Genomic DNA, 12,657 nt, shown 5'->3' on the forward strand with positions numbered 1-12,657 from the left:
CCCATTTCTACCCGACCAAGGGCTCTGGTTCCTTTCATAAACCTGCCTCTAGTCTTCCCCACCTTTCTCTGTTCCTATCCCCTCTCTGATTGCTGGATGAGGCTGTGCTGCTGCACCCGACTGTCTGGCCCCTGAGCATTGCATCCCCATACTCCAGGCCTTCATTCATCACCAAAACACCATGGTACTGATATAAAATTAGACACATAGACCAGTGGAACAGAATAGGGAACCCAGAAATGAACCCAAATATTTACAACCGACTGATCTTCGACAAAGCAAACAAAAACATAAAGTGGGGAGAGGACACCCTATTCAACAAATGGTGCTGGGATAATTGGCAAGCCACATGTGGGAGAATGAAACTGGACTTTGTGGCATAGAGAAATTTTCTTATTATTATTCAATGAAACACTCACGTAGGACCTACTGGGAAGGTATTTTGCAGATGTAACCAGAGGTCCTACTCTTGTAACTAGCAAGTGTGCCCAGGTAAACCTGACTTCATCAGTGAAAGTCCATTAAAGAAAGACATAGGCATTCCTTGAACAACATTTAAAATAGCGAATGGGACTGTCATCTTCCAATTGCCCCCTACTGACTTTGGACCAAAGCTTTGAATCATGACCATTGGGATCCAGCCAGCTGAGGATTTTTCTTCCTAACTGACTTTAACAGGGATCTCATACTTGCTCAGGCAACCCACCAGCTGTGGAAACCAGTTCCTTGCACTTAAGTCATATGTGAATCTCCCTAAGTATACATATATATTATGGGTTCTGCTTTGATTTTTGAACCTTGACAGAAGTTTTGAACCTTGACAGACATAGGGCTGACAGATTTGTCTTCACTGTTCTGGCACTCTTGGATATAAGTCTTCTGGGGGCTATTGGCAAAGAATTCCTCTGTCAGAAAATATTTGAGGAGCCGCTTCTGAAATCTCTTTTGTTTTTTAAATTGTCACGACAACAAAAATATTTGTTATAGAAAGAAAAATATAATCCATCCCTATCATTTGGATTCTGTATTTGTGAATTAGCCTACGTCCCAAAACTTGTTTATAATCCCCAAATCAATTACTATATTGCATTTCTAGTCATGGTGGAACATCATGCACCATGGGGAGAAAAGCATGAAAATGATAACTCATATTTCACCCATGAGATTGGCAAAGTTTTGTAAATTCAATAAGAGACCTCAAATTAGTAGAGTGATTTGGTTAGTCAGTGATTTCTCTTAGAGTGGTAGAAACCAAAAAAAGTTTTATCTTCCTGTTGGACTTCTCTTCCAATATCCTCTAAACATACTAAAGCAGCATTTAAGGCTGGACGAGATGGTTTATGCCTGTACTCCCAAGCGCTTTGGAAGTCCAAGACCAGAGGATCACTTGAAGACAGGAGTTGGAGAACAGCCTGGGCTACAGAGCCATACCCTGACTCTATGAAAAGTTTTAAAAATCATTAGCCAGGTGGGATGGTGTGAGCCTGTAGTCCTAGCTACTTGGGAGGCTGAAGCAGGAGGATCCCTTGAGCCTTGGAATTCAAGGCTACAGTGAGCTATGATTGTACCACTGCACTCCGCAAGAAGAGAGTTTCTCTAGAATAAATAAATGTGCCCTTAGAGGAATGCCTGTATCTTGGATGAAGCTCAACAAACAGTATAAAATGCATCTTAGTTAATTTCCAGTGTATGTCTAATCTGATAGGATTTATGTCACATAAGATTCATTTCAGTCATGGTTTTTTAAGGAGTGATGATAATTTAATCAGCGGTGCAAAGGTGTGGTCTACATACTGCATAAACCTAATCATCTTATTCTCAACCTCTCTCAATACTCCACCCACTTAAAGAGGTGGGTGTGGTCTTCACAGATTCTTATAAAAGGACATAGAAGAGACAAGCTCAGTTTTCTCCAAAGGAGAAGGAGCGCACTTAGAGGGAGCTGTGTTTTGGTGACCTCCGAAGTTCGGTACTGCGGCAAATGAGCTCCTGACCTTGAGGAGTTCTTCACAGAATTATTTCTCAAAGAATCATTGTGGGAACCATTCAAAGAACCCAGCGGTGAGTGAAACTTATATTGACAAAATTATATCTTCTTTCCTTTACAAAATAATAAATTAGGGTGTTAAAAATATCTCATTATCTTAAATCTACACAACGATACCACTTGTAATTAATATTCCTACTATAGATTTTATGAATTATGAGGATACTAATTGTTGTTATTTTGAATTTTCTATCATTCTTCAATACAGTTTTGAAAAAATTGAAATATCTAGTGTTTGCTGCAACAGATAGGTATGCATAATGAATATATGGAGTTGATATTTATACATGTATGTACACATAGGTGTGTGCAAATATATGTGTAATGAGTGTACTAATAGTATACATCTGAATTGAGAAGACGTTAATGAATGTTAATTCATTCAGCATTTAGACATAACTTTAAATTAGTAAGGTAATGATGAGAGATGCAAAATAGTGAAACTGAAAAAAATGAGAAAGCTCCCCAAAACATCCTAGTTTGGAAATCAAAACACAATTTTTTCACCAAATAAATATATAAGATATAATTTGATACGTGATGGTGGTTGCCATCTCACTTGAGTCTTAATCTTATTAAATGATGAAAATTTCCTTAAAATGACTTAGATGACCTCTGGAGAATATTTACAATTCTAAGATTTTTCATTTCTTTCAATAAAATTCAGCAGTGTTATCAAATAAAGGAGAGTAAAGAAAAGGACTTAAAATTGCCAAAGACCATAGTTTATATGCTAGTCAGGGCTCCCAGACAGACAGAATCATAGGATGTATATGTATACATGTAGAGATACATTCATGAGCCATTTCAGTCAACCACAAAACACACATGGTGGTCACATAAGATTATAATACCAGTATGTTTACTGTACCTTTTCTGTATTTAAATATGTTTACATACTAAGTAATTACCACCGTGTTACAATTGCCTACAGTATACAGTAGGGAACATGCTGTACAGTTTTGTAGTCTAGGAGCAATAGGCTGTACTGTGTACCATAGGTGTGTAGCAGGCTATACCATCTAGGTTTGTATAAGTATATTCTATCATGTCAAAACAATAAAACCACCCGGCTAGGCGCAGTGGCTCATGCCTGTAATCCTAGCACTTTTGGAGGTCATGGTGGGCAGATCACTTGAGGCCAGGAGTTCAAGTCCAGCCTGGCCAACATGGCAAAACCTCATCTCTACTGGAAAAAAAAAAAAAATGGAAAAATTTGCTAGGTGTAGTGGCATGTTCCTATAATCCCAGGTACTCAGGAGGCTAAGGCAGGAGACTCACTTTGACCCAGGAGGTGGAGTTTGCAGTGAGCCGAGATTGCACCACTGCACTCCAGCCTGGGTGACAGAGTGAGCCTCCATCTCAAAAAGTAAATAAATAAAACCTCCTTACACATTTCTCAGAACATATATCTATCCTCAAGCTACACATGATTCTACACGAGAGGGAATTCATCAGGAAAATTTGTTTGCTTGGTTATGGAGTCTGAGCAGTTCCAAATATAGGCTGTCTGTATGCTGATGGCCTGAGGATACCGGTATCTTGACTGAGCTCAAGGCTGAAAGCCTCAGAACCAGCTTCAGGAGAAAGAAAGAGGAAATTGCCTTTCCTCTGGCCTTTTCCTTTTATCTGAGCTACCAGCTGATTGAATGGTGCCCACTCACATTGAGGGATGATGGTCCCACTCAGCTCAGCAACTCACATGTCTCTCTCCTCTGGAAACACCTTCCCCGACTCACCCAGAAACAATGCTGCACCAGTTCCCTAGGTGTTGGTTAATCCAGTCAGACTGATACCTAAAATTCACCATCACACCATAGAAATATAATTACACTTCTTTAAGTTTAACAAAAGTCCTACTATATGTTAGTTCAGAGTCTGAGTATCCCTAGGAGAAGTTAATTTAATCCACAAGAAAATAAAAAGGCCCAATATCTTTAATGATTTTTTCTCTTCTATTCAACCTAAATTGGTTTAATTGCTGTCTTTTATTTGTTTATTTGGTTGGTTGATTGGTTTTTCTATTTTGTTTTGGTTTCGGTTTTTTATTTTACTTTAATTTTATATGATTCTAAGTCCTGAGATAAATGTGGAGGACGTGCAGGCTTGTTACACAGGTAAACATGTGCCACGGTGGTTTGCTGCCCCACTGCTGTGTCTCTCTCTCAAAATGTATCATAGGACCCTCTAGCCACCTTCTCGTATTTCTTTGGCCAAGGCCGTTTTTCCCACTCTTTCATATTCATTCAGCAGTTATATGAAAGAAGAATAGGAACAACTACAATTTATTCTAGGCCACTTAGAATCAAACCCAATTTCCAGATCCACATTCAGAAAAATGGGAATTTGAATAGATTAGTATTATGTTACAGACAGAAACCAGGAGTAGAAGGGGTTGTGAGTCACCCAGTCAGTAATATCTACTATAAAGCTGGGAGCCTCTCTCTGTGTGAGATTTTTATTTTTGTTATGGAAGAAATAATTTGCTGTGCTTTAATGAACACTGTCAAGAGAAGAAACTATAGCTATCACTTATCTCCACATGTTCAGAAGCTTTTCATCAACCCAGACCCCAAAATGACATGTTGCTCTTTCTTCCTCAGAAACATGAATTCTGGAATCTCGCAAGTCTTCCAGAGGGAACTCACCTGCCCCATCTGCATGAACTACTTCATAGACCCGGTCACCGTAGACTGTGGGCACAGCTTTTGCAGGCCCTGTTTCTACCTCAACTGGCAAGACATCCCAATTCTTACTCAGTGCTTTGAATGCATAAAGACAACGCAGCAGAGAAACCTCAAAACTAACATTCAATTGAAGAAGATGGCTTCCCTTGCCAGAAAAGCCAGTCTCTGGCTATTCCTGAGCTCTGAGGAGCAAATGTGTGGCACTCACAGGGAGACAAAGAAGATGTTCTGTGAAGTGGACAGGAGCCTGCTCTGTTTGCTGTGCTCCAGCTCTCAGGAGCACCGGTATCACAGACACTGTCCCGTTGAGTGGGCTGCTGAGGAGCACCGGGTAAGTGATGCCTCTGGAGATCTATTTCTATAAAGGACATATGAAATTCCTGTGGGCCTGTTTTCTTGGAGATTGGGATTTACTAGGGACTTATTTGTCTCTCATTCTGGGCTCCCTCCCTATGAAACAGTCTGCCTGTTACTTTATAATCTTCACTGGTGCTTCAATTTATGGCTCTTTTGCAGGAGAAGCTTTTAACGAAAATGCAGTCTTTATGGGAAAAAGCTTGTGAAAATCAGAGAAATCTAAACGTGGAAACCACCAGAATCAGCCACTGGAAGGTTAGTCCTGTGCAACTCAGTCCTGTACTGAGTTGCTGAGCTCAGTGGGAACTTATGTTGGGCAAATGGGTGACTCTTAAAATAGGAACTTGATATCAAACCGTAATGTTTCTGGGAGCCCATAAAAAAAAAAAATTGAGAAAATGCGGCCTCATTTCTTATGTAGAATAGTGTGACTGTTAGATGGGATTTCTGACAAAACCATTGATGTTACCCAAAGCATGCTGGTTTGTTTTCATACAAACCTGTAGCTATACACCAACAGATACAAGAAACTGAGCCATCTCACAGCGTTCTATATGTGCTTGTTGGATAAATGCTAGGCACAAGATTCGTCTGGCAGTCATGGAAAGCTCAAGTGAACCTTCTGAGCCTGGTTCATTCATTAATCTGAATGCTGGTGGACAAGTAGTATTTGGAATTGCGTGGAAAATTTGAGGCAGAAAGAGTGACAGGGGAAATCTAGGGCGAACATGAAATTAAGAATCTCAACTAATTAATATTGAATAATACATAACATATGATAAGAAAAGTGGTGACAAATATGGATTTGTGTCTTGAGGGAGACGTGCAAACATGCCCGAAATACGGGAGCTAGTATCTAAATATAAGGAGAACTCTGAGGACTTCAGAGAAATATTAAAAACGATTTTCTCTTTGTGGATGTATACTCTGAGGGCATGATAGCTAATATTAATGTGTTGAAAAGTATTTCATAAGAACCTAGTCTATGTTGAATATTAAATTAGAAAATTTGCCAGTATAGAAAAAAGAAAGCATCTTTGTCCTCACAAATCGTACAATCCAAATGAGAGAGGCAAAAATGGTCAACATGCAAATATGTGCAATACATGATGTGTTCGAGTGTGGTAGGTTCTTTGTTGGTGAATAATCAAGCAGGGAAGTAGAAAAGGACAATAGAGGCCAGAAACTGAAGATTAGTGTCTGAGTTTCAAACAGGGTGTTCAGAAAAAAGACTCACTGAAAAATTCAAATTGAACAAAGTTTCGAAGAGGAAGGGGAGCACGAAAGTGTGTATGGATGTATATGTGGACCATGAGTGTGTATATATGTATATGTGTGTTTGTGTGTGTGTGTGTGTGTGTGTGTAAAATTCTAGTTGGAGAGAATAGCATATGCAGTAATTTTGAGTTTGTGTATATTTGAAGGCCTGGGGAACCACAAAGAAGTCTATGTTTCAGATTGGGATGACTTAGAAAAAGAATGGAAGGAAATGAATTCAGGGAGACAAAGATGGCCAAATCATAAATGCAGCCTTATTAGGATAGGCTTTGCTGGGCAAAATGCATTTAGCTGGACATGTTAGTCTAAGGTCATTTCACGTATAATGAGTTTAAGCAACTTGTTACGTATCTCAGAAATAGAAATAATTATTTCCTTTCTAGTAACTATAGCTCTATACTCCAACTCTTAAGCGTGAACTGTTCTTACTTTTCCATAAATATGGGTTGGAATAGAGAAATTCAAATTGTCGTTGTTTTTTTTTATTTCCAACTATCTTGGAACACACATTATCTTGAATAAATTAAATGTAATTGGTCAGATACATCTATGTTGATCTTTATGCAGAAAGAAAGGAAAAGAAAAAAATTTGTGGATTCTAAGAACTGGCAAGACTGAGGTTTAAACTGTTGGATGTTCAGGAGACAAAAGTAATCAGTGAGACTTAATAGGCGACAAAGAAATACATTTCTCTTTTGACTAACCCATTATCACTGCAGGATTATGTGAATGTAAGGCTAGAAGCTATTAGAGCTGAGTATCAGAAGATGCCTGCATTTCATCATGAAGAAGAAAAACATAATTTGGAGACGCTGAAAAAGAAGGGGAAAGATATTTTTCATCAACTTCATTTAAGTAAAGCCAAAATGGCTCATAGGAGGGAGATTTTAAGAGGAACGTATGAGGAGCTGATGAAAATGTGCCATAAACCGGATGTGGAGCTACTTCAGGTACAAACTCACAATGTGCTTTCAGGTTTTTGACTATTCACATGTATAGGTATTTTCCTCATGGCTGAAATCCATCTCCTTACCTTTATTTCCATGATGTGTTTCCAAAAACACATTCGCATAACTAATGCTACTTTATTGGGAGAGTATAGCCCCGCCAAGGGATTCTACCAGGCCAAAGGTCCCTCCTACTTTATCCGCCAGCCACAAAACTTTGTGGAATGGTCAAGGTAACAGCCCCAATAACTATTCCCCAACTAAGTCAATAATACATTCTGGGTCGTCACACATGTATAAAATAGTGGGTGATTCATTTACATTTAGGTTAATTTGAGGACATGGCAAGATCAGAAGTTTTGGGAATCTAGGCTCACATTAATGTTATTGTGGGAGCCACTCATTTGGGTAATAGGTTCTGGGAAAGATGACTGAGTAGGTTATTCGAGGTAACCATGGAGCATAGACTCTCTGGGCCTCTTCTCCCTTCACTTCTTTAGAGAATGTCTTCAAGACTCAGACCTTCCCAGGATATTAATTAGTGACAATACGACTGACTGGGTTTTTCATTACAGAAGAAATAGAAAATGCTTTGCAGAAGAGAAGATGGTAGGGAAATAATATCTTGAGGAACTGACTCCAAATTTCATGCTGAACTTAATGAAAGATGCATCTTGTGAACTGCACTAAATCTTTCTTTCTTTTTTTTTTTTTTACAGGCTTTTGGAGACATATTATACAGGTGAGTGTGTACCTGTATTTTAGCATATGTTCTTTCACTTTCCACGAATATCAAAGCAGTCTCTACCAAAGTCATGGCATAAATGATTAAGATATTGATACTACTTTTTTTTTTTTTTTGCATCTAATTTCATTCCCACACCAGAAAAGACAAGACCACTAAGTAATTAAATACATAAATAAATAAATAGTGAAGTAAAATTAAAAAAAAAACATGTTTATTCCTGATTTTGTTTTATTGCTTAAAAGCCTGCATAGGTGAAAGATGAAGTTTTGTTTTGTGGATGGTGAGAAAGTCACCAGAGGAAGCAGGAGAGAAGTGGGGGAAGTATTTTAGCCGTGAAAAAGTTGATGATTTGTTGTTCATACCTATGTACATATCAGTTAACAGTTCTGAAAAATAGATTGAAAAAACTGTGGAGTGTTAGAACTGTATAAGTCTCTAGGGAAGCTTGTTTCTAAAAGGCAGGTCTAGCTGCCTAGAACAAGTTTCACATTCTTTATCTTGAAAAGGAAGCAGCAGATGCAGCAGTCTCCCCAGAACCCCGCTATTTCAGACAAAGATGTCAGGGGAGTCTGCCAAGAAGTGGAACGCAGAATTTCCTTTCTAAATATTCTCAAGGCCATAAGGCTAAGGAACCTTACCCATTTGGGGCAAAAAATATGAAAGATCAGACTGAATTCTGACTCAGACTCTCGCACTATGCTTTAAAATTCAGAAACTGTAAATAGAAATTAATTTCATAAAGGAAGGAATAATTTTTGAATTATCAAATTTGTGGGTTCAAAGGATTCTCACAAAATATCTTTAAAATACAAGTAGTGATTTTTATTTATTTTATGGCTGTAGATGTTGTAACTGCAGGTTTTTCCTTGCAGGAGTGACTCCGTGCTGCTGCACATGCCCCAGCCTCTGAATCTAGAGCTCAGGGCAGGGCCCGTCACTGGACTGAGGGACAGGCTCAACCAATTCCGAGGTAAGTCTCCACCCATAGGCAGCACTCCCACTATCTAAATATTATTATTGTTAGGATCACATAGGTAATATTTCACCCTTATCAAATATTTTACTACTTTATAGACATAAGTGAGCAACATAATCATGCAACCCTTTTGTATCTGTGTCTGTATAGTCAGATTTATAGCATTAAGTTTGAAAGATAGTGAAAAACAAATACATTATGGCCTCCTATGTACTGAGTAATGTAATTGGAAAAAGGAGTAGTGTAGCAAATTTAAAAAACGAGCAAATGGAACAATGCTCAGAATGAAGTTGAGTTATTTAATGTTAAATACAAAATTTTACATTTCTGTAGTGTATTCATTTGAACAGCTAAGAACTGTTCTTTTGGGGAATATAGTTCACTGGAGATTCTTGGGGTTTTTAAATTTTTTAAATGGATATATATTATGTATTTCCAAGAAAATTAGTTAATGGGTAAAAATAAAAAGAAGAAATCATTTTGTGAATGCAAGTAAAATTACAAACTAAAAGAAGTTCAGTTTAATTGCAATATGAAAAGCTACATGTTAAGTCTAAAATCCAGCTTCAGCCCCAAGCTAGCATGGAGGGCCACAGAGAGACTGGTAAAAGATTTTGCAGAAATCTGCTTTACATTATCACTTATGACATGTACTTACGGATTTTTATCCAGTTATCTAGAGCGGTTCTTGAGTAACAGAAAATCTTCACATTCTTTCCAAAATGATAGCACTAGTTTTTAAGAATAAGAAACATTTCTAAATAATGATCTTGATAACAGCACGGCATTTAGGGCATATAATGTGCAAATTTTGCTTTGAAAATTGGATTGAAAGAAGTTGGTCTTACATTTGGCTCTTGGTATGTAAGTTTTCAAAACATTTTTAATATCTGTGGTTAGCGTTTTGTTTTGTAGATAATATTAACCATCTCTATACTTTATTAGAAGTTACAAGCAAAAGTGTCCTTGGGACTTTACATTTCCTGGTAAATTAACTTCTTGATACAACAATTTTTGCTTATTTACACATGCCTATGCATGTTTTCTTTTTTCTATTTATTTATTTATTTATTTATTTATTTATTTTGCAGTGGATATTACTCTGCATCATAATGAAGCCAACAGTCATATCTTCCGATGTGGAGATTTGAGAAGCATTTGTATTGGATGTGACCGTCAAAATGCACCCCATATCACTGCAACACCTCCAAGTTTTCTTGCATGGGGTGCTCAGACTTTCACCTCCGGCAAATATTACTGGGAGGTCCATGTGGGGGACTCTTGGAATTGGGCTTTTGGTGTCTGTAATAAGTATTGGAAAGGGGAGAATCAGAATGGCAATATATATGGAGAGGAGGGACTCTTTAGTCTTGGGTGTGTTAAGAACGGCATTCAGTGCAGTCTCTTTACCACCTCCCCAATGACACTGCAATATGTCCCAAGACCTACCAGCCACGTAGGTTTATTCCTGGATTGTGAAGCTAGAACTGTGAGCTTTGTTGATGTTAATCAAAGCTCCCCTATATACACCATCCCTAATTGCTCCTTCTCACCTCCTCTCAGGCCTATCTTTTGCTGTATTCACCTCTGACCAGAGACAAATCAGAAATGTGTTCATCTGCTGTGGGAACCCCTTTATCCCAGAAAGCCCTCTTCCTTGTGCCTTATCCAACAGGACAGATAGGTTCTGTTTTATGTCTTGAATTGCATTCTAATGTTATTAAAACTCATTTATTGTGTTACTATTAAATGTGGTAAAAACACTAAAAGTATACGTATTGGTTCTTTATTAATTAATTTTTGAAAAGTCATTATTCATGATCATGGCATAAAATATATTCTCTGTTTCTTTTTTCTTTATTTCTGACTGCCACTGAGTGAAATAATAGATGACAGACATGTCTGAATGGAGTTAAAATCAGTGGAAGAGAGTCGGGATCTTTTGCCTCATGCAAAAACTTGGAGTGAAGTCTTAACGATAACTGGGAAATGTTGTTTTTCTTTCTCGTTATCTAACTGTGTTGCACTTATCCATCATGTTTCATCGTACTAATCTATCCTTTGAGTTAATGCCATTTGACCTTCTGGGCTTCACTTTGGAATTCTCACCACATATATAAATAATCCTGCATTATTAGTGCGCTCTTCTACATTGAAATACACAAGGTGATCAGAACAATGCTGGATTAATTGAATTTTGTTTAAAAAAGTAACTAAATATTGACTCCTACCTCAAAAGACACACAGTCATTTCCAAATAGATTCAAGTCCTGAAGGTAAGGGGAACATGATACAATATTCTCATAAGGATTTCTTAACCAGGACAAAAATTAACAACTAAAAAAACTTAGTTGGTTTATATTAATGATGACATCTGTGTTTCAAAAAACATGACACAAGAATTGAAATGCAAACCATTAGTGGAGAAAGATATTCACCCGAACATATATAAAATACAATACAATACACGTGCATGATGAATACTTAAAATGTATTTTAAGTGTTTTTCCAGATTCTTCCAGAGTGGCATAGAATAAACTTGGATGGCAGAGTCAATGATGAGATTAGCTGTGGAAATGGGAAACCGTTTTTTGGAGGACAGTAGTAATGCTGTGAACTTATGAAAACAACCAAGTATTGGGTAGCAACTAAAATGTGTCTCCATAACGTCATTTTACAGATGCGTATCTGAAATCTGAAATTTGGGAGAACATTCTACTAGTGTTCTCTAGTGAGAAAATACAGCTGGAAGGAAGATGGGAGGGAAGATGAAGGAGAGAGAAACAGAATGCATTTGAGAGAAAGTGCTATTTAGACTAAAATAGAATACTGCAGATACCACGACAAAGTGGTTAAAGTGTGTCTTATGGAGCAGAAATGGCAGAAAATACCACAGTAAAGAGATTTACAACTGGACTGTTAGTTCTGGCTTTTATTCTGTCAATGTTGTGGCTTCTAAACACATCAGCGCTCTCCTTTGATCCATGTGCTAATTAACAACCTACACTCTGCCCCCTCTCCCGGATTCTTTCATCCTGTTAAACCCAATCTAATTCTAATCCAGCTGGTCACTGTAACACATGTAATCATCTAAGAATTTTAAAAATATATTTGATGAACTAGTGAATACACCTCATTCTTAACAAAAATACTGTTTGAGGGGGAAGTCGATGGTATTTACAACCATTTAGGTGCATCCACACATGCAGGCATATACATATATGTATATATTTATGTATCTGAGTTAATTGCATTAATCAGAGTGGCTACCTGGATTAGGATTACACTGGGCTTTGCTGATGAAAGAATTCGCAATGTTGTTTGGTTACCCTGTAATACTTATATGAGTATATTAACCCTGTAATTTTACTACTGCAGAAACTCCCTTAGATGTAATCAAGGATGATTGTATAGGGATGTATATTGTTGCACTCTTTACAATCCTGAAAGAGAGAGAAATATATATACTGTAATGTGGAAATTGTTTAGAAAACTAGAATGCATTTTACTAAACCCTGTAAAAACCAACGCCATCTATATGTATTAGTATATCGATACTAACAGATTTTCTTTTATGTCTTACGTGACTATAATTCCTATTTTTCACTAGTATTTTT

The 12,657-nt window shown here is 37.5% G+C and overlaps 1 protein-coding gene across 1 annotated transcript; it reads left to right on the forward strand.

The window, feature by feature from the left end:
- The first annotated feature begins 1,942 nt into the window (after nt 1-1,942).
- LOC129007741 (tripartite motif-containing protein 49D) lies at nt 1,943-10,631 on the forward strand. Its single transcript, XM_054438955.2, has 7 exons — nt 1,943-2,061; nt 4,651-5,065; nt 5,251-5,346; nt 7,089-7,319; nt 8,036-8,058; nt 8,937-9,034; nt 10,132-10,631. Exons 2-7 carry the CDS (start codon nt 4,655-4,657, stop codon nt 10,629-10,631), a joined length of 1,359 nt encoding a protein of 452 aa, XP_054294930.2. The 5' UTR covers nt 1,943-2,061; nt 4,651-4,654.
- Nucleotides 10,632-12,657: the final 2,026 nt, after the last annotated feature.

This window comes from Pongo pygmaeus, chromosome 9 (assembly GCF_028885625.2).
Source record: "Pongo pygmaeus isolate AG05252 chromosome 9, NHGRI_mPonPyg2-v2.0_pri, whole genome shotgun sequence".
Taxonomy (NCBI): domain Eukaryota; kingdom Metazoa; phylum Chordata; class Mammalia; order Primates; family Hominidae; genus Pongo; species Pongo pygmaeus.